Here is a 27,191-nt window from a genome sequence, read left to right on the forward strand (position 1 = left end):
AAATTAATATTTGGTATACACACTTTTCGCCTTACACACACTTTCTGGGAAGCAATTAAGTTTGTAAGCCAAGGTGTCACTGTGCTTTTATTCTTTAATTTTATAGAACAAAAACGAACTGACAAGATGGATAAAGTCGAATTTTTTTGTTAATTGCAAAAATATCTCTTACTGGTAAATAACAAAAACCCTGAGGTGGTGATTTAGTTGCTACATCTGCGAGACGAACCCAAACAAATCAATTTGGCGCCATCAAAGTTTAAATCCATGAATGGGAAGTAAAAATGAGTTGTCAGGGCCTTTGGGCACCTGAATGGGAACTTTTGGGATACACAAGCTCATCTCCTGACATTCAAACTACAAGCGTAAGTACGCTCTTTGTCGTTATCTGCGCAAGCACACCGAAGCACTCGCGTCCTGTTTCCTCCCGCCGTGTGAAAGGTCAAATAAACAAGAGTGACAGCGGGGATGACTCTGGACCGCTTCACGAAGCAGCAGGATGTCGCTGACTTTTCTGCTCATGTTGACATGCGCCGAGGTTGAGACCTGAGCTTTTATTTTGGACGCAAAGTTGGTGACATGATGGGGAGGGGGTGTCCATCTGTTAAAGGACAACCGACGTCACTTTTTTTGTTTTTTAACTGACATCAGAAAAACGTTTTATAGCATCTAAAATACCCAAAACACGCTGTATGATATTTTTTGTCAAATTCAAAACACCAATAAAAATGACCAAATTTCCAAAATCTTTAAAAAATTGAGCTGCAAATTGGGCATTTTCAGAAAGTCCCGCCCCCAGTTCGTGACGTCACACCAAGACGTCTTACATTGCCGGATAATCAAAACAATGGCTTCAGATTCAGAGAATATGCTTTCTTGTTACACATCCAGTGATGAATATGATTCAAATATTTCTGAAGAGGAAAGCATACATATTTGCAATCGATTAAAGAATTTATTCCGTGCCATTTTGAGGCAACATTGGGGGGAAATGTATCACCATAAAAGAGGCAGGAAATGGCGACCAAGCTCCGTGTGAGGAATTAATCAGCCCGTTTCCACAGGCTGATAAATTCCTTACATGGAGCTTGGTCGCCCTCTTTTTGCTCTTTTTGGTGCAACATGACATTTTCAGACCAAACAAGCACAGCAAAATGCATTAACCTGATGGAAGGACTGCTACAATGTGTCCTTTTTTCGGTCAGGGGCGTTCCTTCAGTGACATCACGTACGGACTCGTCACCAACTCAAAAACAAGACTTCCGGAATATTCAGCGCGAGTCTTAAAACGTAAAATATAGCGATATGTGGTGGAATCTTTGTAAAATACGCTCAGTAGAAGTCATTCGAAGCCTTTTTACAAATTATGGACACAACTTGTCCGGAGACGTCGATTGTCCTTTAAGGCGCCATTAATGCTGAATAAGTGTATGTGGGTTTTGGAACAACATGCTGCCATCCAAGTACGTTCTTTCTCTGAGATGGCTCAAGGTAAATAATAAAGGTAACAAAAATGAACAAAAATGACTTTATTATATAGTACAGTTTATTTCTTTAATTACAATACAATAGCTCATTTCTGATACATAAAATAAGGTATATTTTGTGTCATTTTAAGGCTTATTTAGTAGAAAATTATGTTTTATGGGGACCTGGAAACGGATTATTCTCATTTATAATGATTTCCTATAAGAAATTAATGTTTGGAAGACACACTTTTCGCCTTGCACACACTTTCTGGGAACTCACTAAGTTCGTAAACTGAGGTATCACTATATTGAGTTTTAGGACTACATAAATATTCAATGCATCTTAAGAAATATTAAACTCTTTTTTCATCATAAAATAAGAGTTAGTTCCTAAATTATGTGAACTACATCAACAACAGTTTATGTGTTTTAATTACAATACAATCACTCATTTCTTATACATAAAATAAGGTATATTTTGTATCATTTTAAGGCTTATCTAGTAGAAAATTATGTTTTATGGGGACATGGGAACGGATTATTCTCATTTATAATGATTTCCTATAAGAAATTAATATTTGGAAGACACACTTTTCGCCTTACACACACTTTCTGGGAACTCACTGAGTTCGTAAACTGAGGTTTCACTATATTGAGTTTTAGGACTACATAAATATTCAATGCATCTTAAGAAATATTAAACTCTTTTTTCATCATAAAATAAGAGTTAGTTCCTAAATTATGTGAACTACATCAACAACAGTTTATGTGTTTTAATTACAATACAATCACTCATTTCTTATACATAAAATAAGGTATATTTTGTATCATTTTAAGGCTTATTTAGTAGAAAATTATGTTTTATGGGGACCTGGAAACAGATTATTCTCATTCATAATGATTTCCTATAAGAAATTAATGTTTGGAAGACACACTTTTCGCCTTACACACACTTTCTGGGAACCCACTAAGTTCGTAAGCTCACTAGTATCACTGTATTTTGCTCAGAGGCACTTCAACGGGAGTCAGGAAGCAGCAAATCGACATTCATGTATATCAAATAGAATTTAGTCTGCAACCGGAGTGAATGTGCACCTAATATGCCTCTTGCTTCAACATTTTCATTTATTTTTCTTATTTTAGCGTGAAGGGCGAGAAAGCCCTGGATAAATGGCACGACAGTTGACCAACAGCCATGCCTAATGGTACATCACCGCAAAAGTGTGCCTTAGGGTCTTAGATGAAACCGTCAACCACTCTCATTGTGAGTCGCCTCGTCCTCAACGTTCCCTTCATGCTGAAATCACAACAATATCCATCCATCCATTTTCCGGACCGCTTATTCCTCATTAAGATCGCAGGGGGTTCTGCAACCAATCCCAGCTGTCTTCGGGCACGAGGCGGGGGACACCCTAAATTGGTTGCCAGCCAATCGCAGGGCACTCAAAGACGTACAACAGTCACTCTCACAGTCACACCTAGGGACGATTTGGAGTGTTCAATCTGCCTGCCATGTTTTTTGGAGTGTGGGTGGAAACCGGAGGACCCGGAGAAAACCCACGCGGGAACCGGGGAGAACATGCAACCTCCACACAGGGATGCCGGCGAACCAGGCCGCGAACCGGCAACCTCCGCACTGTGAAGCCGGTGTGCTAACCACTCGACTACCCATCACAACAATATCCCCCCATCAAAAAGAATTCCCATGTTATTATAATACAGTGATACCTTGGCTTATGAACTTAATTCGTTCCCAGAGTGTGTTAGGCGAAGTGTGTATCCCAAAAATTTATTTCCCATAGGAAACCATTAAAATGAGAATAATCCATTCTCAGGTCCCCATAAAACAGAATTTTCTACTTTCTAATTTTCTAAGCCTTAAAACTACACAAAGTATACCTTATTTTATGTATAATAAATGTGCTATGGTATTATGATTACAGAAAAATAAACTATATAACTATATTATAATACTATATAATGAAGTCGTTTTATTGACCTTTGTGATGGTCGTTGTTGGCTTGATGGAATGGAGTGGCCGGTTTCATCAGCATGAAACACTTGATGAGGAACGTAACCTTCTTCTTTCACCATCTTGAGGCATGAGCCCTTGTAGGTGCTTTCTCTGTGATCATTTTACCTTGTTCCTCATCAATTGTGTTCTGTTTAGATGGGTTGATAGCTTTTTGCATCAAGTGTACAGATGGCTTTTGCGGGTTGTTTGTGGAGCCTGTTTGATGGGATATTTTAACCTTGCAGTTTACACTCTGCCTTTGAGCTATCAAAGTTGAAACGAGTCCAAATTTCACTGTTTTCTATCCATTTTTCTCCCCATATTGCTTGTCTCTTTCATGTTTAAACCACCTCCCATCACTGCTGCGTTCTTGACCAATCACATGGCTTTAACCGACGACTAGGGGCGGGGAATATAGGACCAAAACATGCCGGCATCCATTTTCTTGTAAGGAGAACGGCTCGTTTGCGAACGAAACATCACTTATTGTGTCGGCTCCGTGTGTCTTCGGAAAAATACAGTAATTCGTACGCCAAGGGGTTCGTAAACCGAGGTATCACTGTACAAAGTCTGGCAACGTATGATGTTTGGGGTGAGTAAGCAGAAAAAATATTCTACAGGCGATGGATTAAGACTGTCAAAGCTGCGTGGACACAATTCTCCTGCAGGGCTCACCACAATGACTCATGTAGCAATTTGAAATCCACAAGTCCACAACAATCCGACATCAATCAATAGGTATAAGTAAGCCTTCTGCCAAAGGGCTGTTTGAAAGTTGTCAGACACTTTGTATTTGCATTACTGTCACCGCAAGACAAGAATGGATCATGATGATTGATTTAGGAGCTTTTATCACAAGCTGGCGTTATCATCGCTAATGGGAGCTTCTCAGATGTGACTCTTGTATGGAGTCATTGTTATCATGGCGCAATTTGTAGAGTATCTCTTAATAATAATAATAATAATAATAATAATAATAATAATAATAATAATAATAATAATAATAATAATAATAATAATAATAAATACATGTAATTTACAATCACCTTTCAAATCATAATAACAAGATAAATAATAATAATAATAATAATATAATAATAATAATAATAATAATAAATACATGTAATTTACAATCACCTTTCAAATCATAATAACAAGATAAATAATAATAATAATAATAATAATAATAATAATAATAATAATGCTATACTACTATTATTACTACTGTTACTACTACTACTACTACTACTACTACTACTACTAATAATAATAATAATACTGTATGTATTTATAAGCGCCTTTCAAAACTCTCAAGGTCGCTTTATAGTGACAAGTCTTTCTATGGGTGAGCAGCGGCAGCCACACGCTCCAGCGTTCACTCAACCCGGAAGTAATTTAAATAGATAGAAAGCTAGATAGCTAATAGTTAGCATGATAGGTAGGTAGGTAGATAGATAGATAGATAGATAGATAGATAGATAGATAGATAGATAGATAGATAGATAGATAGATAGATAGATAGATAGATAGATAGATAGATAGATAGATAGATAGATAGATAGATAGATAGATAGATATCAAATAGCAAATAGAGAGCAAATGACCAAATAGAGAGCAAATAGCTAGCTAGGTAGGTAGCTAGCCAGATAGCCAGCTAGTTATCTCGATAAGTATATAGCTGATATATAGCAAATAGATAGTTAGCCAGATAGCCAACGAGATAGCTAGCTAGATAGCTATCCAGATAGATGGATACCTGGATAGCGAGATAAATAAAAAGAAGTGAAGAGAGTTAAAAAGAAATAAGAATAAAGTCAAGAGTAAAGACAAAAAAGCTAAATGTGACCGTGGATGATGAATTCAGACATTTTTATGTCACGATTCTGTTTTCCAATCCACTCCAAAACGTCATTCAAGATTAGTACATGAAGTTGAAGACGTTATGACAAAAAGTTTTAATGTTTGTAGTTTAATTTGAAGCATTTCTAATACTTCAACAAGTGTATGAAGGCATTCGATGGAAATGGCAAAACATCTCAAAAAGGGAACAAAACATTCATCAGGCAATGCAACCATCCTCCACCTCCAGGTTGATTTGTAGTTGCTACATTTCTATAACTTTCTAAAAAAGAAATGATTGCAAGGAAAACATCAGCGTCCTTGGAAGAGTCAACAATACCGCGAGTCTTTGCCCTTCCGCCAGAAGTGATTTGACGGAATTTAGAATTTCCGAGCATTCCGAATCTCGGCAGACATTTCTATGGATTGACAGCAAGCATAGAGAAGATACAAATAAGACGAATCGCATTATGCGGTTCATATTTTAAGGTCAGTTATTATGAATCCACGAATTACAATATGCAGCTTTTTATCAGTGCAGGGTAAACTGCTCATCTCTCTTTTATAAGCATACAAACTCTGATACAGAACATAATGTTCTCCACAATCTGAATTCCATCCAACAAGAAGTAATTTAAAGGACAACCGACACAATTATTTTTTGTTTCTTAACTGATATCAGAAAAACGTTTTATAGTATCTAAAGTACCCAAAATACGCAGGCTGATATTTTTCGTCAAATGCAAAACACCAATAAAAATGAGTTAAAGTGTCCCAAAAGTACAGTCAAACCTCGGTTTTCGAACGTCTCGGTTCTCATCCCATTCGGTTTTCAAACAAAAATATCATATTATTTATGCCCCGGTATACAACCGAAATTTGGTTCTCCACCAAACTGAGTGCATCTGAATGCATCACTCGACTACCCTGTGCTTCCTTATACGTCACTTCCTTAGATGACACGTCTTCCTCATTGTCTCATTGTGACCGACGCATTAATATTGTTGTTGTTTTATTTTTGCGAAAATACTGACATATTCGGTTAAGATCTCCTGAATAGTATGATTTCAAAGCAAGCAGAGGATGGTTTGAAAAGTTAGTGTGCCCTGTGTTTGCCCAAAGACAGCTGGGATAGGTGCCAACACGCCCCGTGGCAGAAAGATATATTTTTATGTACAGATGTTAATGTTGATGTTAAAAATTGGTAAAAATAAAAGTTCTTTTTTATAGAATTTTACACGACCTCCTTTACTATTAAGTTTTTATCCGGTTTATGCGATGAAATAGTTAAAAAGTTGTAATCTAGACTTTGAACGGATTAAGATTTTTTACATTGATTTTAATGGAAAGTGCTGTTTCAGTTTTTTAACAAATCGGTTTTCGAACAGGTTTCTGAAACGGATTGTGGTTCAAAACCGAGGTGTCACTGTACTTCAAAATGACCTCGGAGATGCCGAGTTTCAGAAGGTCCCGCCCCCTTGTTTGTGATGTCACGTCAGGACGTCTTGCTTTGCTCTTGAATCAAAACAATGGCTTCAGATTCGGAGAAGATACTTTCTTGTTACTCATCCAGTTATGAATATGATTCGTATAGTTCTGAAGAGGAAAGCATAAATGTTTGCAATCGATTAAAGAAGTCCTCCCATATCAATTTGAGCCGTCAGGACTCCAATGTAGCGTCCGAGAAAATGCACAAGATGGCGCCCAAGCTCCGTTGGAAATGGGCTGATTTGTCTGCTGGGAATTTGTGTCAGCTAGTATCAAATAGTAGCCTTTATAATTAGAAAATTATTATTATTATTATTATGACAAATATGTTCATATGTACCGTTGTTCGTAACCCGAATGTTCATAAGTAGTTGAGTGTCTGTATTACAGTTTATTTTGTAACTGGTAATAAATTTGGGGAATCTACACAGACACATGTTTTGATCATTGTGTGGTTTGTTTTGTCCGCCAAAAACTAGTTTGTATGCCAAGATTATATTCTCGCAAATTTAATGTTCGTAAGGTGAAAAGTTTGTGAGCTATAGCGTTCGTATGCCATCAACGACCATCACAAAGGTAAATAAAACCACTTTATTATACAGTACAGTTCATTTCTTTAATTATAATGCCATAGTACATTTATTATACATAAAATAAGGTGTATTATGTGTAGTTTTAAGGCCAAATAAATTCGTAAGCCAAGGTATCACTGTATTGTTTGTCTGCCAAACATTTATTTCCCATAAGAAACCATTTAAAATGAGAATAATCTGTTCCTAGGTCCCCATAAAAGATAATTTTCTACTAAATAGGCCTTAAAACTGGACTACTTTTCCACACCCCCTTCGAGTGCTATCGAGTGGAGTACTTTTGCAATTATGGGACCGTAAAAGACCCCACCGCAGACTAGTATTAAGCCGAAGAAGACACAAAAGAAAATGACGGTCAATCAGAAGCTTAGAAAATTAAAAAGTAGAAAATTATGTTTTATGGGTACCTGGGAACGGATTATTCTCATTTTAATGGTTTCCTATGGGGAATTATTTTTTGGGATACACACTTTTCGCCTTACACACTCTGTTTGGGAACCGATTAAATTTGTAAGCCGAGGTATCACTGTATTTAATAAGAATGTGATTCAGATATTTTTAGGCCAGCAGGGAAGACCTTGCAGGCCCCTGGCGGTCCGCCACTGGTCATGACTGAAGGGAAGTTGAGTCTGTTAAATGAGATTATATAAACACACAACATAACAAGGGAGGCTGAAGATAAATACACCTACTGTGCCAAGTCCTTCACGTGTATCATTTATTCCGCAATTCCTGCCACTGACGAGAACACGGCTAAACTGGATGTTTAATTCCCAGCGCAGTAAGCGAAGAAAATGATTTTTTTTTTTGTCCGCTGATTTGATATCCTTTTTAGCCTAATAGTATAGCTGCGTGACTCCAGCTTCAAATCGGGCTTCCAAAAAGAATCCCAGCATACTCCTGATTGTCTTTCTCAATTTTATGACGCCATTATCGTCAATGAGAGAGACTAAACCACCCGGAACAAAGAAACTAATATCAGGACTGTGGAACAAGCTACCGTGAGATCATTATGCGTCGATTTCCTCTTCGTCCCTCATGGCCGGGCCACCTCTTGTGTCCTGAAAGCACAATGTTGAGATTGAATGGTTGTAATTAAAATGTTCCCCAGCTCTTCTTTCCCTGGCAGGCTCCGTAAACTTCAGCATAAGATAAACACACTAAATCACCTTGATCGTTTTCACAAAACGTTTGGCGGGGAATTACCAAATCTCATCCCAAATATAAAAAAACAATAATGTCATAAAGTTGGGAAAATACTTAAGTGTCCGATTGAATACAGTGATACCTTGGCGTATGAACTTAATTGGTTCCTGGACAGAGTGTGTAAGGCATAAAGTGTGTATCCCAAAAATTAATTTCCCATCGGAAACCATTAAAATGAGAATAATCCGTTCCCAGGTCCCCATAAAACATAAATTTCTACTTGATATTTTTTTAAGCATTAAAGGAAAACCAACACCATTTTTTGGTTTCCTAACTGACATCAGAAAAACGCTTTATAGCAGGCTGATATTTTTTTATTGGTGCAAAACACCAATAAAAATTGTCCCAAAACTACTTCAAAATGACCCCGGAAACGGAGAGTTTCAGAAGGTCCCGCCCCCATGTTCGTGACGTCACGCCAGGACGTCTTGCCTTGCTCTCGAATCAAAACAATGGCTTCAGATTCGGAGAAGATGCTTTCTTGTTACTCATCCAGTTATGAATATGATTCAAATAGTTCTGAAGAGGAAAGCATACATGTTTGCAATCGATGAAAGAAGCCATTCCGCATCAATTCGAGCCATCAGGACACCAATGTAGCGTCCCAGAAAATGCACACTTTGGTGGAAATGGGCTGATTTGTCTGCTGGGAATTGGTGTCAACTATTATCAAATACCTGTCTTGGTGCAATACACACGAAGTTTTCAGACCAAACAAAGTACCCAAAATGCATTGTGTGTGTCGTTTTCTTGGTCAGGGGCGTTCCTGACGTGACATCACGTCAGGAATACTCACCAACTCGAAAACAAGACTTCCTGAATATTCAGTGCGAGTCTTAAAACGTAAAATATAGCTATATGCCGTGGAATCTTTGTAAAATATGCTCAGTAAAAGTAATTTGAAGTGATTTTACAAATTATGGACACAACTGGTTTGGAGGCATCGATTGTCCTTTAAAACAGCACATAATATACCATATTTTATGTACAAAAAATGTGCTATGGTATTATAATTAAAGAAATAAACTGTATTGGATAATAAAGTGGTTTTATTGACCTTTGTGATGGTCATTGATGGCATGATGTAATTGAGTGGCCGGTTTCATCAGAATCAAACGCTTGATGAGGAACGTAGCCCTCTTCTTTCATCTTGAGGAATGATCCCTTGGAGGTGCTTTCTCTGCCATAATTTTATCTAGTTCTTCATCAATTGTGTTCTGTTTAGCTGGGATGATAGCTTTTTGCATCAAGTGTACAGATGTTGTGCGGGTTATTTGTGGAGCCTGATTGATGGGAATTTTAACCTTGCAGTCTACACTCTTCCTTTGAACTATCAAAGTTGAAACGAGTCCAAATTTCACTGTTTTCTATCCATTTTGTCACTCTCTCTTTCATCTGCCTGTCTCTTTAATGTTGAAACCACGTCAACCTCACTGCTACGATCTTGACCAATCACGTGGCTTTAACCAAAGACTTGGGGGTGGGGAACAGAAGACCAAAACAAGCCGGCTGCCATTTTCTTGTTAGGGGAACGGGCTCATTCGCCAACGACACATCACTCATTGTGGCAGCTCTGTGTGTCTCCCGAAAAATAGTTTGTCTGCCAAGGTAAAATGTTCATAAATTTAACGTTCGTAAACTCAAAAGTTTGTTAAGCCAAGGGGTTCGTAAACCGAGGTATCACTGTATTGCACTGTGCACATCGGCATCTATGCAACACATCTGTGCAAAAAAAAAAAAAAGTGAGAACAAACAAGTGGCTGGTCGGGTCTCCGCGGTAGGTCCCTTCTGTATCATTTCCAAACGTTTATAATACAGCTGGCTCCTCAGACGCAACTTAAAGAGTCAAGGATCCGTCCTTGAGGTGCCAACACTCCATCCGGCTCATCTCCAGGCCAGGAAACACATTAGGGATCTGCAGCGAGAGGCAAAGGAAGGATGTAGCGCATGCTGGCAAGTGGCTTTTTTACGCTCTGATGCATGCCAGTGGGTCAGTGCCATCCTCCTCCGAGCAAACTTTTATAAATAGAACGTTTTTCTTTGTTGAGATTGTGGCAACAAACAAATCTGATCTGACAACGCAGAGAGCAACCTTTCCGTTTTATTGCTTCCACTGAGCTCAACGCAACCTTGTACTGTTAATCATACGTTTTTGATGTGGCGAGACACTATTTCAACTGTTTTGCAAGAGAAATACCAACGTGTCATTTTGCTAGAGTTGGATTTTTTTCCCCCCGAATGAAAAAAACTGCACCTCAGAACATTTCTACGTTGGGCAAAGGTAAAAAATACTGTGTTCTCGATTTAGATTTGTATTTGACTTTTTCCACATTGTTCCACCCGGCAGGTCTCAAATGTCTTCAACACTTTCAAAAGTCAAACATATCAATGAAATATTCTTCTTGCTCTTACCGGGCTACTTGCACTTTTACCACTGTTGAATTAGAGTGGGACCTTGGCTTACGCACTTAATTGGTTCCCAGACAGTGTTTAAGGCGGAAAGTGTGTATCCCAAAAATTAATTTCCCATAGGAAACCATTATAATGAGAATAATCCGTTCCCAGGTCTCCATAAAATATAATTTTCAACTAAATAAGCCGTAAAACTACAAACAATATACCTTATTCTATGTATAATAAATGTGCTATTGTTATAAAATGAAAGAAATACACTGCATTATATAATAAAGTCGTTTTATTTACCTTTGTGATGGTTGTTGATGGCTTGATGGAATGGGGTTCAGACTTCTCTTCCTGTGTTATGAAAGTCCGGTGAGGCATCTTTTTCCAAAAAAGGCCGGTCTCATCTGCATTAAATACTTGCTGAGCAACGTAGCCTTCTTTCACCATTTCGAGGAATGATCCCTTGTATCAATAAACGGCCGCATGACAATATCAGAGTGACAATATAACTGTGGTGGACTTAGCATATTGGTACTGGGCGGTTAAATCAGACAAATGCACACCTCGTTCGTGTTTCTCAATGATCTCCTTCTCCTCGACTGTAATTTTGTTTTGTGTCTTCTTCGGCTGAACACGAGCCTATGGTGGGGTCTTTTTTCGTCCCATAACAGCAAAAGTATCCGTAAAAAATCCTTGAATACGATCGACGTCTGCACTCAAGAGAAAGGGGGTGTGGAAAGGTAGGACGGGTGGGGCGCTGTTCGGGTGTGTGCTTTGGTGTTCTTCCGCTGAAGATTACTCCGCCAGCCATGGTGGGGCGGCGCTCCATGTGTATCCCGAAAAGTAGTGCGTATGACAATGTTTAATTTTCATAAATTTAACGTTCGTAAACTGAAAAGTTCGTAAGGCAAGGCGTTTGTAAACCGAGGCCCCACTGTACTTGTACTTATACAGGCGCTCTCCACCTTACGAACGAGATACGTTCCGAGCGGTCGTTCGTAAGGTGAATTTGTTCGTAAGTTGCTTCAGTGGTATTTTTTGTATGGAGTATGTTTAAGGCAAACTGTAACTGGCGACAATACAGTGATACCTTGGCTTACGAACTAAATTGGTTCCCAGAAAGTGTGCAAGGCGAAAATCCCGAAGTCAAAAACAAAACAAAAAAAATACATAAATATTTGTCATTGGTTGCCATGACAACAAAAATATAATGTATTTGGTCTTGTTTTGTAAAAGTGTTTAACATTTCTATGTGAAACTTCATATGTCTGTTTTTTTTTTCTTAAACCGTCTTCAATACTTCGATGTCGCACGCTGTTGTGTGTGCGCGTGTGCGTATTCGTGATGGGAATTCCGGCTCTTTTCAGAGAACCGGTTCTTTTGGTTCGGCTCACTTAAGAGATACGGCTCTTTTGGCTCTCAAGTGACTCAGTTTTTTTTTGTTGCTTAAATTTATTAACTAGCAAAAATCATGTAAAATTATGTGAAAAACGAATTACTAATGTAAATACACAAATACACAATATCAAATATTTTTATTTATATGGCTTTATATGTGCACAGAGTTAGTGGATGCTAACTTTCACTTTCCCTGTGGTTTCTCTGGTCTGTTGATTAGCTGTCACTAATTTGCTTTTCATATTAATAATGCTATCATACCGACTAGTAAAAAATATAACCCCTCATCTCCTTCGCCTCACTACTGCGTGTGTCTGTTATTCTCCCCTTCCTCCTCTACCACGGATATCGACCAATCACGCGCGGCTTTAACCGAAGACTGGGGACGGTGAATAGAGGACAAAAAAAGTCGGCTCCCATATCCGGCTCCTTGTTAGGAACGGGCTCTCTTCGTTCACTTCAGAGAACCGGCTCGTTCGCGAACGACACATCACTCGTGTCTGCTTATGTGTGTACGTGAGACCATTATAGTTCGGACACGAGTTTGAGACAGGAAAAAGAAAAGAAAATGGAAGCCTTTCACTTCCTATGTATCCTTTCCACAAATCAGCTCACCACCCCCCTCTTCGCCGCCTCCCCAACATTTACAAACACACACACACTTTTGGGATCAGAACACACGCAACGCTCTCGTCAAGGGCCCATTTTCACCTGAGTCGACTCCTCCGTGGACTCGCATTCGCATCAGCCCACACGGCAGTCTTTTCTCTACTTTTTTTTACCCCTTCATTTTACCCCTTCACTTAAAAAAAAAAACAATTTCCAAACACGCTTTTAAAGTGGAACCCCCGTGTCCCAACCTGTTGCTCTTGTGGAGTTATTAAAGATGAAGATACATTCCAAGTTTTTCTATCGTACGTGGATTGGAGTTGCTTACACAGCAGGTGAGGAGATTTCAAGATCGAAATTTAGCAAGCTAAAAGTTACGTTTCGATAGATAGATTGATAATATCGTTTTTTTTTTTTTTTTGCTCAAAATGTTTCACAGCTGTGATGTAAACGTGTTCCCTTATCACAACGATTTATGCATTTTACTGTGTTTTCCACAATTGTCACAGAAAGGACAACTTTGTTGACATCTAGCGTTGAATCCTCCCTCCCACTCTCCCCGAAAACCGTCAAATTATGATGATGATGATTATTATTATTTTCAAATTGGTTTGTTTAATTTGATTTGTTATTAAGGCGCAGAGTTGCTTCTTGTTTTACTTTGTCACTGTTTCCTGCCAACTCATTTTTTTTCTGTCCATTCATTACTTTTTTTAATTAATATTCAAAACGATCGATGTTTATGTAAGACAAACAATGTTTTAAATTTCGTTTTGGTGTCGAAACCTTGTTTGAACCACTCACTGTTAATGAGAGTTCTGAGATAACATTTTTTTAATTAAAAATGAAATGCACAAAGCACAGGTATCAAATTCAACCTTCATGCATCTATTTCCGGCCCTCCATTTTGTTTTATAACGTCATTGACGTTCGTAACTAGTTATCAAAAATTATATAAACTTGTCAAATGCAAGGGTAAATATTTAATGTGATTAACAGACAATTAAGTTTCACCTCACAGAACATTTTAAATAAGAAACAAGATATGTAATTGCCTCGTGCGCTTGCCATACAATTATACTCGCAGCTCAGCTTCAGTTTCTCAAATGTCATTGCTTGCGTTATCGTTTTTTTTTTTTTTTAATATCGTTGCTTCATTTGAGACATCATCGCTTTGTGAAAGATAAATATACACAAATTCCACTTTCAATGGTGTTGCCATATATAATAGTTCATTGAGTGCATTGTTGGCAAGCATTTGTTAAATATGGATTGGATGTACAGGTACCTTTATTCGTCTCGCAGTGGAAAAATTTATATTTCACAGCAGCAAAGTGAGGAAAGGAAAGAAAGAAGTAGAAAAACAAAATAATTGCTCCATACTGTGCTGTTCTTACACATTGGTAATGTTGTTACATGGACACCAAACATTCAAGTGACAAATCATTTTAAAATTATTATTTTGATATTTGAAAAGCTTCAAATTAACTCTAGATGTAGAGAGAAAGACAATCCCTTGTATAATAAATAGTGCGTAACCTCAGCTTCTACTGTAGCCCCTTATAATGTGGTGTGACCTATATATAAAAAAAAATATATAGATTATATTTGCATTTTTTTTCATTCATTGAGTGGGTGCCTTATATATGGAATAATTTTGAAAATACACCATTCATTGGGGATGTGCCTTATAATATACACCGGAAAATATGATATTTCCATTATATCTGCTTTTTTTTAATTCATTGAAGATGCGCTTTATAGTGCAGTGCGCCTTATATATGGAAAAAGTTTGACAATACACCATTCATTGGGGGTACGCCTTATTCTCTGGTGCACCTTATCCATCTGAAAAAACTGTATTTCTGTATATTATATTGGGAAAACTTTTTTCGTTCATTAAAGGTGCACCTTATAGTCCTGTACGCCTTATATATGGAAAAAGTTTGAAAATACACCATTCATTGGGGGTGCGCCTTATACCCTGGAATATACTGTAATTCTATATTATATTTGTAATTTATCTTTGATCATGACAGTGCACCTTATAGTCCGGTGCCCCTTATATATGGTGAAAAGTTTGAAAATACACCATTCATCAGGGGTGCGCGTTATACCCTGGTGCACCTTATACACTGGAAAATACTGTATTTTTATATTATATTTGTATTTTTTTTTTTCGATCATGACGGTGCACCTTATAGTCCAGTACGCCTTATATATGGAAAAAAGTTTGAAAATACACCATTCATTTGGGATGCACCCTATACTCCGGTGCACCTTATACACCGGAAAATATGGTATTTTTGTATTATATTTGGAAAACCTTTATCATTAATTGAAGGTGCAATTTTTGGTCTGGTGCGCCTTATACAGTAAAGTCTCGTTATATCGATATCGGATATATCGATAGTCCCGGTTATATCGATATTTTTTCGGACTCCCTTGAATATCGATATGAGACTTTACTGTATATGGAAAAACGTGTAAAATACACCATTCATTGCGGGTGTGCCTTATACTCCGGTGCGCCTTATACATGTTATTATGTATATAAATTTAAATATTGTTTATTAGTTTTTTTCTGTACACATGAGTTTGCTTAAATGTTGTTACCTTACTGCGCCTCAAGGCAACCCAAACCGTCACCTTACCAAGCCGTGATTCTTACACCTTACATCATGTTTAATTTTACATTTCAACGTTTTCAGTGTTCAAAACAATCGCCCGAGGACACCCCTAACTAACCACTTGTTTCCCCATGATGAAAACAATTTTGACACAGCCTGTTCCAAAGCTTAAAATGACTGTGAATGAGCAATCAAGTACAGTGATACCTCGGTTTACGAACCCCTTGGCATACGAACTTTTCGATTTACGGACGTTACATTTATGAAAATTTTACCTTGGCATACAAACTATTTTTCGGGATACACACGAGGCACCACAATGAGTGATGTGTCGTTCGCGAATGAGCCCGTTCTCCTAACAAGAAAATGGCAGCTGACTCATTTTTGTCCTCTATTCCCCGCCAACGTGTCAATCAACGTGTACAGCTGTCAGATTGTCCATTGGCCAACAATACTGGATTCTCTATTACACGCCCTCGCTGCATCTAACAATTTGGTTAACGGCAAACAAGCTGCTTTTTAATACCGATAAAATCAATTGCAAATGGTTAGTTTGACTAAAAGCCTATGGCGGGCCGTGCATGTCACTTCAAGGCCTTCAATAGTGCGATGTCTGAATCACAGCTGCCACTGTAAAAAACTGTGCTGTGATTACTACACGTCCTGTACTGTACGAGAGGATACAGTTAGCCAAGAAATAACTTGTGAAGAAAGAAATTCATGTCATTAAACTATTCGAGTTTTTACCCTCAATGTGTGAATTCATGATAGAGGGTCAGAAGTCGCTCTTTTACACCACAGATAAGAAGATAGGCGAAGAATAGCGAAGCATCAATAATAACCGTTTTTGACCCAATTTGGATTATTTTTAACTCAGATGTTTTGGAGTACAGTAGGGGCGTGGATTTCATCGCTAGGCCTTCAGTGGTGCTATTTCTGAATCAATCCAGACTAAAAAAAGTGTGGTGTGATTTTACTACGAGTCCATTAGAGGGTACCATTAGCCAAGAAATAAGTGACCGACCTTTCTTAATGAGGTTCATTTTTCTTGAAAAGTCCGTCTATCTGCAACCATATCCTTTTCTTCTCCTTCAGCCATTATGGGTTGACAAAACTGCTATTAAACCAAGACAATATGTTTGCTTATGCAGCTCGCTACCGATACAGTGTGCTAGCTCTGACCAGTATGCCTTGTCACTACCGTCTTGTGACCAAAGCAGTTTTTCAAACTATTACTGGCTAGTCCAATCAAAGTTTGCTAGTAACTTGCCAATCATTGTTTGCGAACACTCTGACATTAACCAGCGCCTGCAAGAAGGCTGTGGTACCCCTTTTGGGTTGCCAACTTGAAATCTGATTGGTTAAAGCAACAGTTTGTTTGATATATTTGATGCGACATGGCCCACAGAACTTATTGTGAAGGCGTGCAGGTAGTTTTCTGACCCTGGTAATACATGATGGCTGAAATGTGGTTGGTTAAATGCTTATATACGAAAACATGCATCTGGTAGCAGTGCAACAGTAGAAAAAGCAATGAAAGGAAGCTAAAAAACAATTTGGAATTATTTAATAAGAATTCATGGAAAAATATCATTAACATCAGTCCGTGATTCCGATATTTTTAGGCCAGCAGAGAAGGCCTTTCAGGCCCTGACGGTCCGCCACTGCTAAAAGCAAAGTTGTAGACTCATGTGGTTTACGCTTCAGATTTAGGTTGACAACATCTTATGTGATCATCTTCATAGAATATTCACATTATTGTCATTCTTGATCTGGTTTATGAAACATTCATCCATTTTCTATTGTTCCTGTTTATGCTGCTGGCTGAGATGGACCCTTATGCAAGATGACTTTATGCAAAAAAGGATAAACAGTCAATATTCCTCTAACCCTCTTAACACTCGCATGTTTTCTCCCATTCAAATGCATGACATGAAAGAAAAAATATAATGTTGTGACACAAGTATAATGTAGTCGCAGTCCTGGTGTTATTATTATCAGAACGAAAGAGGGAGTGGGCGTGGAGGTCATTGGAAGGCAACAAGATGTTATATAACTGAGATGTACTGAAGTTAAACCGTGAGTGTATTTTAAAATAAAGTAGTCGTTCATTATTTGTGGTTAATTGGTAACGTACCAAACTGCAGAAAGTGAAAAACCACAATGTAGGGTACAGTATTTAGAAGTCCAAGATGGCGTGCGAGTAGGCAGCCGTCAGCAGGTGCTGTCATGAGTGAAACGTGCAACTTTGCCAGTAAAAAAAAAAGAAATTACATTTGTGTCTGGATGAGAAGGTTTCTTCAGCCGTCATCTGTACAAATGTGAAGGTTTCGGACGAACAATACTTACTTTTTGAATCTAACCACCCTTTACAACACAAACTAGGAGTTATCAGAACCCTCCAGCATAGGGCTAAACTAATACCAACTAGCACTGAAGGTAGAGAAAAGGAGTCAAAACATATCAGGAGAGCACTCACTAACTGTGGGTACCCTCAGTGGTCATTCAACAAATGTCAGAAAGAAAGAATAGCGAACGAAACCAATAATTCTCAAGATTCAAAAAGGAGAGGAGTAGCAGTACCGTACATTGCAGGAGTTTCTGAAAAATTACAAAGAGTCCTTTGGCAACATAAAATTCCTACTTATTTCAAACCGATAAACACGTTAAGGCAAAAATTAGTGCATCTGAAAGATAGGCTGCCAAATGAAAAACAAAGTAATGTAGTTTATTCCATAGATTGTAAGAATGAAAATTGTAAAGAGCAGTACATTGGGGAGACTCAACAAATTCTCAAAAAAAGACTTTATCAACATCGCAGGGATAATATAAGTGGACCTCAATCGGCAGTACATTTGCACCTAAAAGCTAGCAATCACTCATTTGACGACAATGAGGTTAAAATCTTAGCGAAAGAACATAGATGGTTTGAAAGGGGGGTAAAAGAAGCGATTCTTATAAAACAACAAAATCCTTCATTAAACCGGTCTGGTGGGGTGAGGTTCAATTTGGATCGTTCATACAATAGCCTGCTTAGGCAAAACAGGTTAGGCAACTTTCGTAATGCTGATGAGGGTCGTTATGCTGATGAGGTGATACCGGTGGGAGTGGGGGTAATAGACCAGTCGTTAGTCAGGAATGTAGGAACAATCAGTGGGGCCACAGGGAGGGGTCCTCTGCCCCCCCAACCTGAGAGTAGGGACCTATCATAGCTGTGTCCGGCGCCACCATGTCTGGACATTAGGGATATATAAATAGGGCCGATACGACCAGTCAGACTTTAGTTCGCTGACGAAGCCTCTTGGATAGGAGGCGAAACGTCCGAAACCTTCACATTTGTACAGATGACGGCTGAAGAAACCTTCTCATCGATGGACCACTCCTGTACGACTGAGAGCTTACACAGACGTATTTGAGTCTGGAATTAATGAGAGATCCATCTCGACTCGGTTTCCTTGTGTTTGTCGGAATGTATTTAGCCTTTGAAAGACATTTTGATGAAAGCACACGAGAAGTAGCGGGGATTTTCGACTGAAACAAAAATCTTTTGGACTGTGTCAATGTTGCTTTGAGACGTTTTTTAAGTAGGCATATTACACCTCCACTTGATGGGATCCTACCCGAAATGTGACTCTTGGGTTCTCGCTGTTTGCTCTGGCCCACTTTTACGGTCGTCTCATTTGAGCCAACAACAATCAACGTTTCCTTCCGCTGATCACACGATACAGGCTCAGGACTGCATGAGGGTATGTCCTTGAATATTTTCTTCTGTCAGCTGGAGAGTAAAACTTAGGAGGTTGGAATTCTATTGCCCCATATGAGAAGTTTGCCGCAATCCAAATAAATGGAGACCAGTACTTCATTCATCACTGGTGTCGAGCGAGGCCTCTATGGGCATATACATGTCTGGTCAGTCACTTTCACATCAGTTTAGAGTACCGACAGCCCAAACACGACTCAAGATGAGAGATAAGCTTTTTCAACCGTAGGGGTTTTACATACAAGGCCAAAAATGTGTCCGTCTTGGTAGAAGATAGTTGATGGGAACCATCTGTGGCAATTATTTTCCTTTTTCAGCTCTACTTGTTTTCTGCTCATCCATCTATGCAATGAATGATTTCATTTGGAGTTCCATTCCATAATGGCTGTGGGTAAATCAACATCACTTTTGAACCAGTGTCTGATTAATCTATCTGTCGGTCTGTCGGTCCGTTAGTCGGTCGGCCGGACTGTCGGTTGGTCTGTCGGTTGGTCTGTCGGATTTGTCGGTCTGTTGGTGGTGGTCGGTCTGTCGGTCGGTCGGTCTGACGGTCTGTTGGTCTGTCGGATTTGTCGGTCTGTTGGTGGTGGTCGGTCTGTCGGTCGGTCGGTCTGACGGTCTGTTGGTCTGTCGGATTTGTCGGTATGTCAGTCTGTTGGTGGTGGTCTGTCGGTCGGTCGGTCCGTCTGTCAGTCTGTCCGGTCTGTCGGTCTGACGGTCATGTCGGTCTGTCGCTCTATGTTGGTTTGTCGGTCTATGTCGTTCCGTCATTATTTATCTATCTGTCTGTCGGCCGGTCGGTCCGTCTGTCCGAATCTGTTTGTTTGTTTATTCAGTTGTTTATTTATTTATGTATTTATTGATGTATTCATTTATGTATTTATCTGCTCCTCTATGGATAAAATACCATATGCAACACATCACACAGGGTGCCGATTTACCTCATTCACACAATCATGCTCTCCATTTCCCTCCATCCATACTTAATATGATCCGTCCGTTAATCCTGTATCCTTTTCCTTACATCCACCATTCTGTCTTCGTTTTCGGAGCAAATATAAAGATTGGTGTTCATGTTGCGTTTCTGTTTGAAATGCATCTTATCTATCCATCCAGTTTGCCTCATGACTTTGCTGATATCATTCTTGCTCATTCGCATGGAATGAACTTTTAATTAAAATCAGGTCCAGCGCTAGCCATTTTGATGCCCTAAGCATAAATGCTTTGTGCTGCCCCCCCTATCGCCCACCTGACAGCAACAAACAAGAACTGAGCATTCATCAGTCTTGCTTTATTTTGCTAAATAAATGTCTTGATTAGTGTTTTCAAAACGTTCACAAAAATCAGTAAGAAATCATAAGAATAAAGAACGGAGCATCTGCACAGAGCGCCGTATGTGCGTATGTGGAGCTGTCGCGGCTTGGAATTGAAGCGGATTTACGTTGGACAGGAAATGTGGGACAATGTCTTTTCGTCAATGGGTGCTACAGCTTTGTGTTTGCTTTCAAAATTTAGCTTGTAGCAGATGTGCACGTTCCACCATGACGTCCTTGATCCACTGGTGAAAATGACACTTTAATCCTCTCCTTATTATTTGTTATTTTGTATTTGGTTGTTTTGCCTTCAAGGTGGCGTCATTAGAGTGGCTGCCTTTACAGCAGGTCCTATATTTTGTTTTTTCTACTTCTTTCTTTCCTTTTCTCTTCCTTTCATCACTTTGCTTCTATGAAATGTAAATTTATCCACTGATGCAAAGCCTATAAACATGCTGGTTGATGGCTGATCATTATGTCTTGAAATGAAGTGTTCTTTGACCTTGTGTTATACCTTGAACACATAGAAGCATTGATTGGCGTCATTAGAGTGGCTGCCTTTCCAGCAGCTCATGTATTTTGTTTTTCTACTTTCATTCCTTTCATCACTTTGCTGCTGTGAAATGTAAATTTCTCCACTGTGAGACTAATAAAGGCATATCCAATCCAATCCAATCCTCAGGAATACAAGACAAAATCTCTGGGGAGATTCTACCATGGAATATAGTTTTGAAACATGGTCGAAAAATTTTGTTACAGTTAATTATGCTATTCTGTCTACCTGTATTGAACATACAGGTCCATGAACAAACATTTCAGTATTGTCCCTTCATTGACAAGACTGGACAGAATCTCAGAACTGTGAACACCCAAGGGGAGAAATCCACACAGCATGTGGTGTATGATCAGCGTACAGAATGCCAAGCGCCGAGCCCGATTAAAAATTTTGCACAATTGGACACACACGAGTCTGCATTGCTGGCCATTTTTATAATTCTGCAACTTCACACACATTGTGTCCATGCCAATTAGAATTCTTGAAAACTAACTCCACACAATCCAGGGAATATATCCAAGTCAAAGCATTACATTGCCAAGGACTAATTTTCTGTCCTCTTCAACTTCTGTCCCTTGGCCATTCCACACGCGTCCGAATGGAAACCGGATCCAAAACACGCGGACTGTTTTGTGTGCATTACAATGCTCCAAAGTACTATGTTGCTAAGCAACAAGCATCATTAGAAGACTCCGAAGCTTAATGAGAGCCACCTTTGCGATTGTGTTCCAATTGCTTCCCGGTTGCAGGCGGCAGCGTGATTGTAATTTGGTGGCGGATGCACACTTAACCTCATACATCTCTTGTCTCGTCATCTGCAGATGCTCGGTATAAATAGCTAAGAGGTCATTGGAAAATCTGGTCAAATGACCAGCTTGCCTCTGTTTAGAGAGTAAGCATGCTGTTGACCCCGCAGGCTTCACTTTGGCCTCTCTCTTCCACTTCAGCGTTACTCGCTTCAGCGATTTACCTCTCAGCAGCATAGACTTGTATATGTGAGCACGATCTCGAGGAATCGGATTAACAAGCGGATTTGAAAGCTCAACTTTTGGGGAGGTGCTGCGGTTTGGCACTTTTGGGTCTTTTGCTGCGATCACAGGAGCTCTCATCTTTTGTGCTTTCTGTGCTCAAAGCGAATTTTTAAAACTGGCTCATCGTTGAAATGTCATCACTCATAGTTGATGTGTTCTCAGCAGGGGGGCGATGCTAAAAAGGCAGATCGACCGACCGATCGACCGGTACACCGGCAGACCGACCAACAGACAGACAGACAGACCGTCAGATCGACAGACCGTCAGACCGACCGACGGACAGAGAGACAGATCGACAGACCGACCGACCGACCACCACCAACAGACCGACTGACCGACCGGCAGATCGACAGACTGACCGGCAGACCGACAGACCACCACCAACAGACCGACATACCGACAAATCCGACAGACAGACAGACCGTCAGACCGACCGACGGACAGAGAGACAGATCGACAGACCGACCGACCGACCACCACCAACAGACCGACTGACCGACCGGCAGATCGACCGACTGACCGGCAGACCGACAGACCACCACCAACAGACCGACATACCGACAAATCCGACAGACAGACAGACCGTCAGATCGACAGACCGTCAGACCGACCGACGGACAGACGGACAGAGAGACAGATCGACAGACCGACCGACAGGCAGGCATAAATGGTTCACAACAGAGGAAGAGTTCCCGTGAGGCTGTTACGGGAGGAAAAATAGGTTGGGACAGTGGATTTAAACATCGGAAGCTGAGCCAGATGGCTTGTCGCGGCATCCTTCATTTGGCACCTTTCCCCTGGCAGGATGTTGGAAAGACCAAACTGCCCCAAATGTGGTTCGGACAGGGACGTAGTCAATGTCATCCCCCTTCACGCGAACAATGAAATCAAAGCCAGTCAGACCGCCTCCTGGCTGGCCTTGCGTCCACACGATGGAGGAAACAGGCCCTTTCTTTTAGGGGAGTCAAAGGGAGCACATTATAGTCCGAGAACCGGGTGACTTTGTATTGAGAGTCCCGGGTCTGCACCGTGGCCTCCATGGCCTCCTGTCCTTCGCCGGATGTGCAGGGTTGCCCCGGTTTTGGCGCTTGGCCCACATTTCTCGTCACTGGCACAAGCAGTCCTTGTCATTCTTGTACCGCCCTATGGGAGGCTGTCCATTCGGGGCTTTCTCGTTCTCGTGTTCAACTTCAATAGGGAACGTAAGCCAATTCTGCCAATCCCGGAATGATTTTTGTATTGTTCGTCAATCTGCGACAACCGTCAACATGAAAACAAATCCCTTAATGACTCCCATGATGCATCCTTTATGTTGGTTTGTTTACGCAATGTCGCTCTTTTTCCTGTTCCTGCCTGACAACTGCTTAGGGATCAAATACAGAGGAGTAAGGAAACAGGAGCGGGAACATCTCCTTCGCCGTCCATGAAAAAGGGAAGTGGGAGATGCACAAATATGATAAAGAAAACAGGAAATTTGCTCGCTACCTTTCACACAATCTTTCATGTGCCTTCCTCCGTTCCCATGAAGAGAAGCATTTGCTTGATGTGGCGACGTCTGCCTTGCATTCGTCTGACTGTCAAAAGGAGCTTTACATTTTTAACTGGCTTAGAGCGCCTTGTGGCAGCTTTTCTTTACACATGCACATGTAACATATCTGTTGTCAGCAGGTGTGTTATTTACGAGGAATGTTGGTAAATGGGTGTTTTCTTAAAAAGAAAACATGTAGCTTTAATATCTGTGAAGGAAATGTTACTTATTATAAGCCTCTTTTAATTTGGGAGATAAACTGGTGTGGTTTTTTTTTAAATTCATTGACTTTTTGCTCCCTTTAAATTGGGGCTACAGAACGGGGTCAATATTGAAGATCCATCCTTTCTTTGTGTGTCTTTGTTTTTTTTACTTACAGTTATTTAAATACGAAAAGAGAAGATAACACACCACAGCGGGGTACAAATTACAGGCAGGCGTTATGCAAAGACAATTAAGCTACCATGTGTGATTTTTTTTTTTTTTCAGTTTTAAAGCGGGATTTGAGCTTGAGGCAAATATACACACATTGTGTGTGTATATATATATATGTACAGTGATACCTTGGCTTACGAACTTAATTGGTTCCCAGACAGAGTGTAAGGTGAAGTGTGTATCCCAAAAAATAATTTCCCATAGGAAACCATTAAAATGAGAATAATCGGTTCCCAGGTCCCCATAAAACATAATTTTCTACTTTCTAATTTTCTAAACCTTAAAACTACACAAACTATACCTTATTTTATGTACAATAAATATGCTATGGTATTATAATTAAAGAAATAAACTGTACTGTATAATAAAATCATTTTATTTACCTTTGTGATGGTCGTTGGTGGCTTGATGGAATGGAGTGGCCGGTTTCATCAGCATTAAACACTTGATGAGGAACGTAGCCTTCTTCTGTCATCATCTTGAGGAATGATCCCTTGTAGGTGCTTTCTCTGTGATAATTGTATCTAGTTCCTCATCAATTGTGTTCTTTTTAGCGGGGTTGATAGCTTTTTGCATCAAGTATACAGATGGCTTGTGCAGGTTGTTTGTGGAGCCTGATTGATGGGATATTTTAACCTTGCAGTCTACACTCTGCCTTTCTACATCAAAGTTGAAACTCTCACTGTCGTCTGCCTGTCTCTTTAATGTCTAACCCCCCCCCCCACCCCCGTCACTGCTGCGTTCTTGACCAATCACGTGGCTTTAACCGAAGACTGTGGGCGGGGAATAGAGGACAAAAACAGTCGGCTGTCATTTTGTTGTTAGAAGAATGGGCTCATTTGCGAATGACACATCACTCATTGAGGCAGCTCCGTGTGTATCCCGAAAAAGGCTGACATGCCAAAGTAAAATTTTCATAAATTTAACGTTCGTAAACCGAAAAGTTCGTAAACCGATGTATCACTGTATGATGAATTCAAATTGTTTTGAGCAGCGCCATCTTCAAACATGTGTGATTTATTGACAAACATACCCTCTTGAATTACCTTCACCAGGTCTTTAAATATGGTTTCTGATACGGCACACTTAAATTTATCTTGTCCTCGAGATGTCCTATAAAAAGTTGCCATGTATTCTTTTCTCTTTGAGTTCAGCACCAAAAGTTTTACAGCCCATTCAGGTTTGTTTGTTTGTTTGTTTGTTTGTTCAAGCAGACATACAGTAAAGTCTCGTTATATCGATATCGGATATATCGATAGTCCCGGTTGTATCGATACTATTTCTATGCACGCACAGAGAAAATCACATGCAAACGGGGTCGGATATATCGATAGTCTTGGTTATATCGATATTTTTTCGGACTCCATTGAATATCGATATAACGAGACTTTACTGTATTTGCTTGGTTGCTTTGTATTGGTGAAGGCTACGTGCACATAACTTCCACTGTGAAAATGACATTTCACAAGAGTACAATCGCATAGCTCAAGGGGGGAATGTCGGGATTTTGCAAATAAATGTTGACTTAACTTTTACTCCCCCCCCCCCTAACTAATTATTTAATCATTCCTCCGAAGTGTAATCACAGGATTTGTATGATTGCATTTTTATCTCAATGCAAACTTCAAGAATGCATGGCGGATGAGAACATGAACCTTGGTTTATTTTTCTATGTCCCCCGACGTGTTTAATTTATAACGTGGTTGTCAACAAGCTTGCCATCATTCAGTTTTTAGGTAATCCTCCTGGAAAAACATGTTGCCAAAGCCCTATGCAAACGCATATTCAATTAAGGGTCAGCTGGAATGGTTTGTGGAGGAAAATAAGCACCCCCAACCCCCCCCCCCACCATACCCCACGCTCAACCTCTTTATGTACGGATTTATTCAATACATTTCATGACAGGGAAAAAAAAAAAAACTTCCTAAATGCATGTGCAAACATCTGTTTTATCTTTTTTTGCCAAACGTTTCTCTGCACGCTTCTTCAAATTGGCCATCTCAGCTGCAGGCTGATCTCCTTTTCTGAAGCTTTGCTAAAGCAGCAGTAAGAAATAATTTGTTCTGGTGATGTGTAATTTATTTTTAATGTCACTGTAGACACATGGTTGCATTTTATCGAATGATTTGACTTTTGCCACATATTTTTTTTTTTGAAATGCAGTTCTGTAGTTGGCCAAAATATTGATTTAAAAAAACAGACAATGACAAAATCAGAAAAATGTGATATACAGTGAGACCTCAACTTACAAACACCTCAACTTACAAACACCTCAACTTACAAACTTTTTGTCTTACAAACGTCAAATTTATGAAAATCAAACCTTATAATAAGCACTATTTTAATAATACCCACCCACCACGGCTGGCGGAGTGATCTTCGGCGGAAGCACACGACCGAACAGCACCAGAGGTTAAGTTACCAACAGTCCTTATGGAAAATGACTCTCCTTCCATAAGCCATCAACGACCATCAAAAAGGTAAATAAAACTTTATTTTACAGCACAGTTTATTTCTTTAATTCCAGTCCTCATGTAATGCGCCTCTCTTTCCAAACATCAATTCCGTTTGACCTTCGACCTCCAACGCCATTCCATCAAGCCATAAATGACCACCACAAATGTAAATAAAGTGACTTTATGATACAATGCAGTGTATTTCTTTCATTACAATACAATAGCACATTTATTATACATAGAATAAGGTATGTTGTGTGTAGTTTTAAGGCTTATTTCGTTGAAAAGTATATTTTATGGAAACCTGGGAACTGATTATTCCCATTTTAATGGTTTCCTATGGGAATTTTTTTTTGAGATACACACTTTTCGCCTTACACTCTGTCTGGGAACCAATTAAGTTCGTAAGTTGAGGTCTCACTGCATTTGTTAAAAAAAAAAACAAGGTAATTATAACCCAAAGTTG

The 27,191-nt window shown here is 39.6% G+C and overlaps 1 protein-coding gene across 3 annotated transcripts in view; it reads left to right on the top strand.

The window, feature by feature from the left end:
- The window catches only part of flt4 (fms related receptor tyrosine kinase 4), a 131,461-nt gene that overhangs the window by 32,485 nt on the left and 71,785 nt on the right, over window positions 1–27,191 (top strand). For 2 of the 3 annotated variants that reach the window (XM_089019773.1, XM_089019781.1), the window contains exon 1: window positions 13,070–13,351. The exons of the other annotated variant lie outside the window; for it this stretch is intronic. In XM_089019773.1, the coding sequence (XP_088875899.1) occupies window positions 13,294–13,351 (58 nt within the window). In that variant the 5' untranslated portion in view covers window positions 13,070–13,293. Of the gene's footprint in view, window positions 1–13,069; window positions 13,352–27,191 lie in introns of those variants that run through there. 3 annotated transcript variants of the gene reach the window in all.

This window comes from Hippocampus bargibanti, linkage group LG02 (assembly GCF_051943395.1).
Source record: "Hippocampus bargibanti isolate YZ-2025 linkage group LG02, ASM5194339v1, whole genome shotgun sequence".
Classification (NCBI taxonomy): Eukaryota; Metazoa; Chordata; class Actinopteri; order Syngnathiformes; family Syngnathidae; genus Hippocampus; species Hippocampus bargibanti.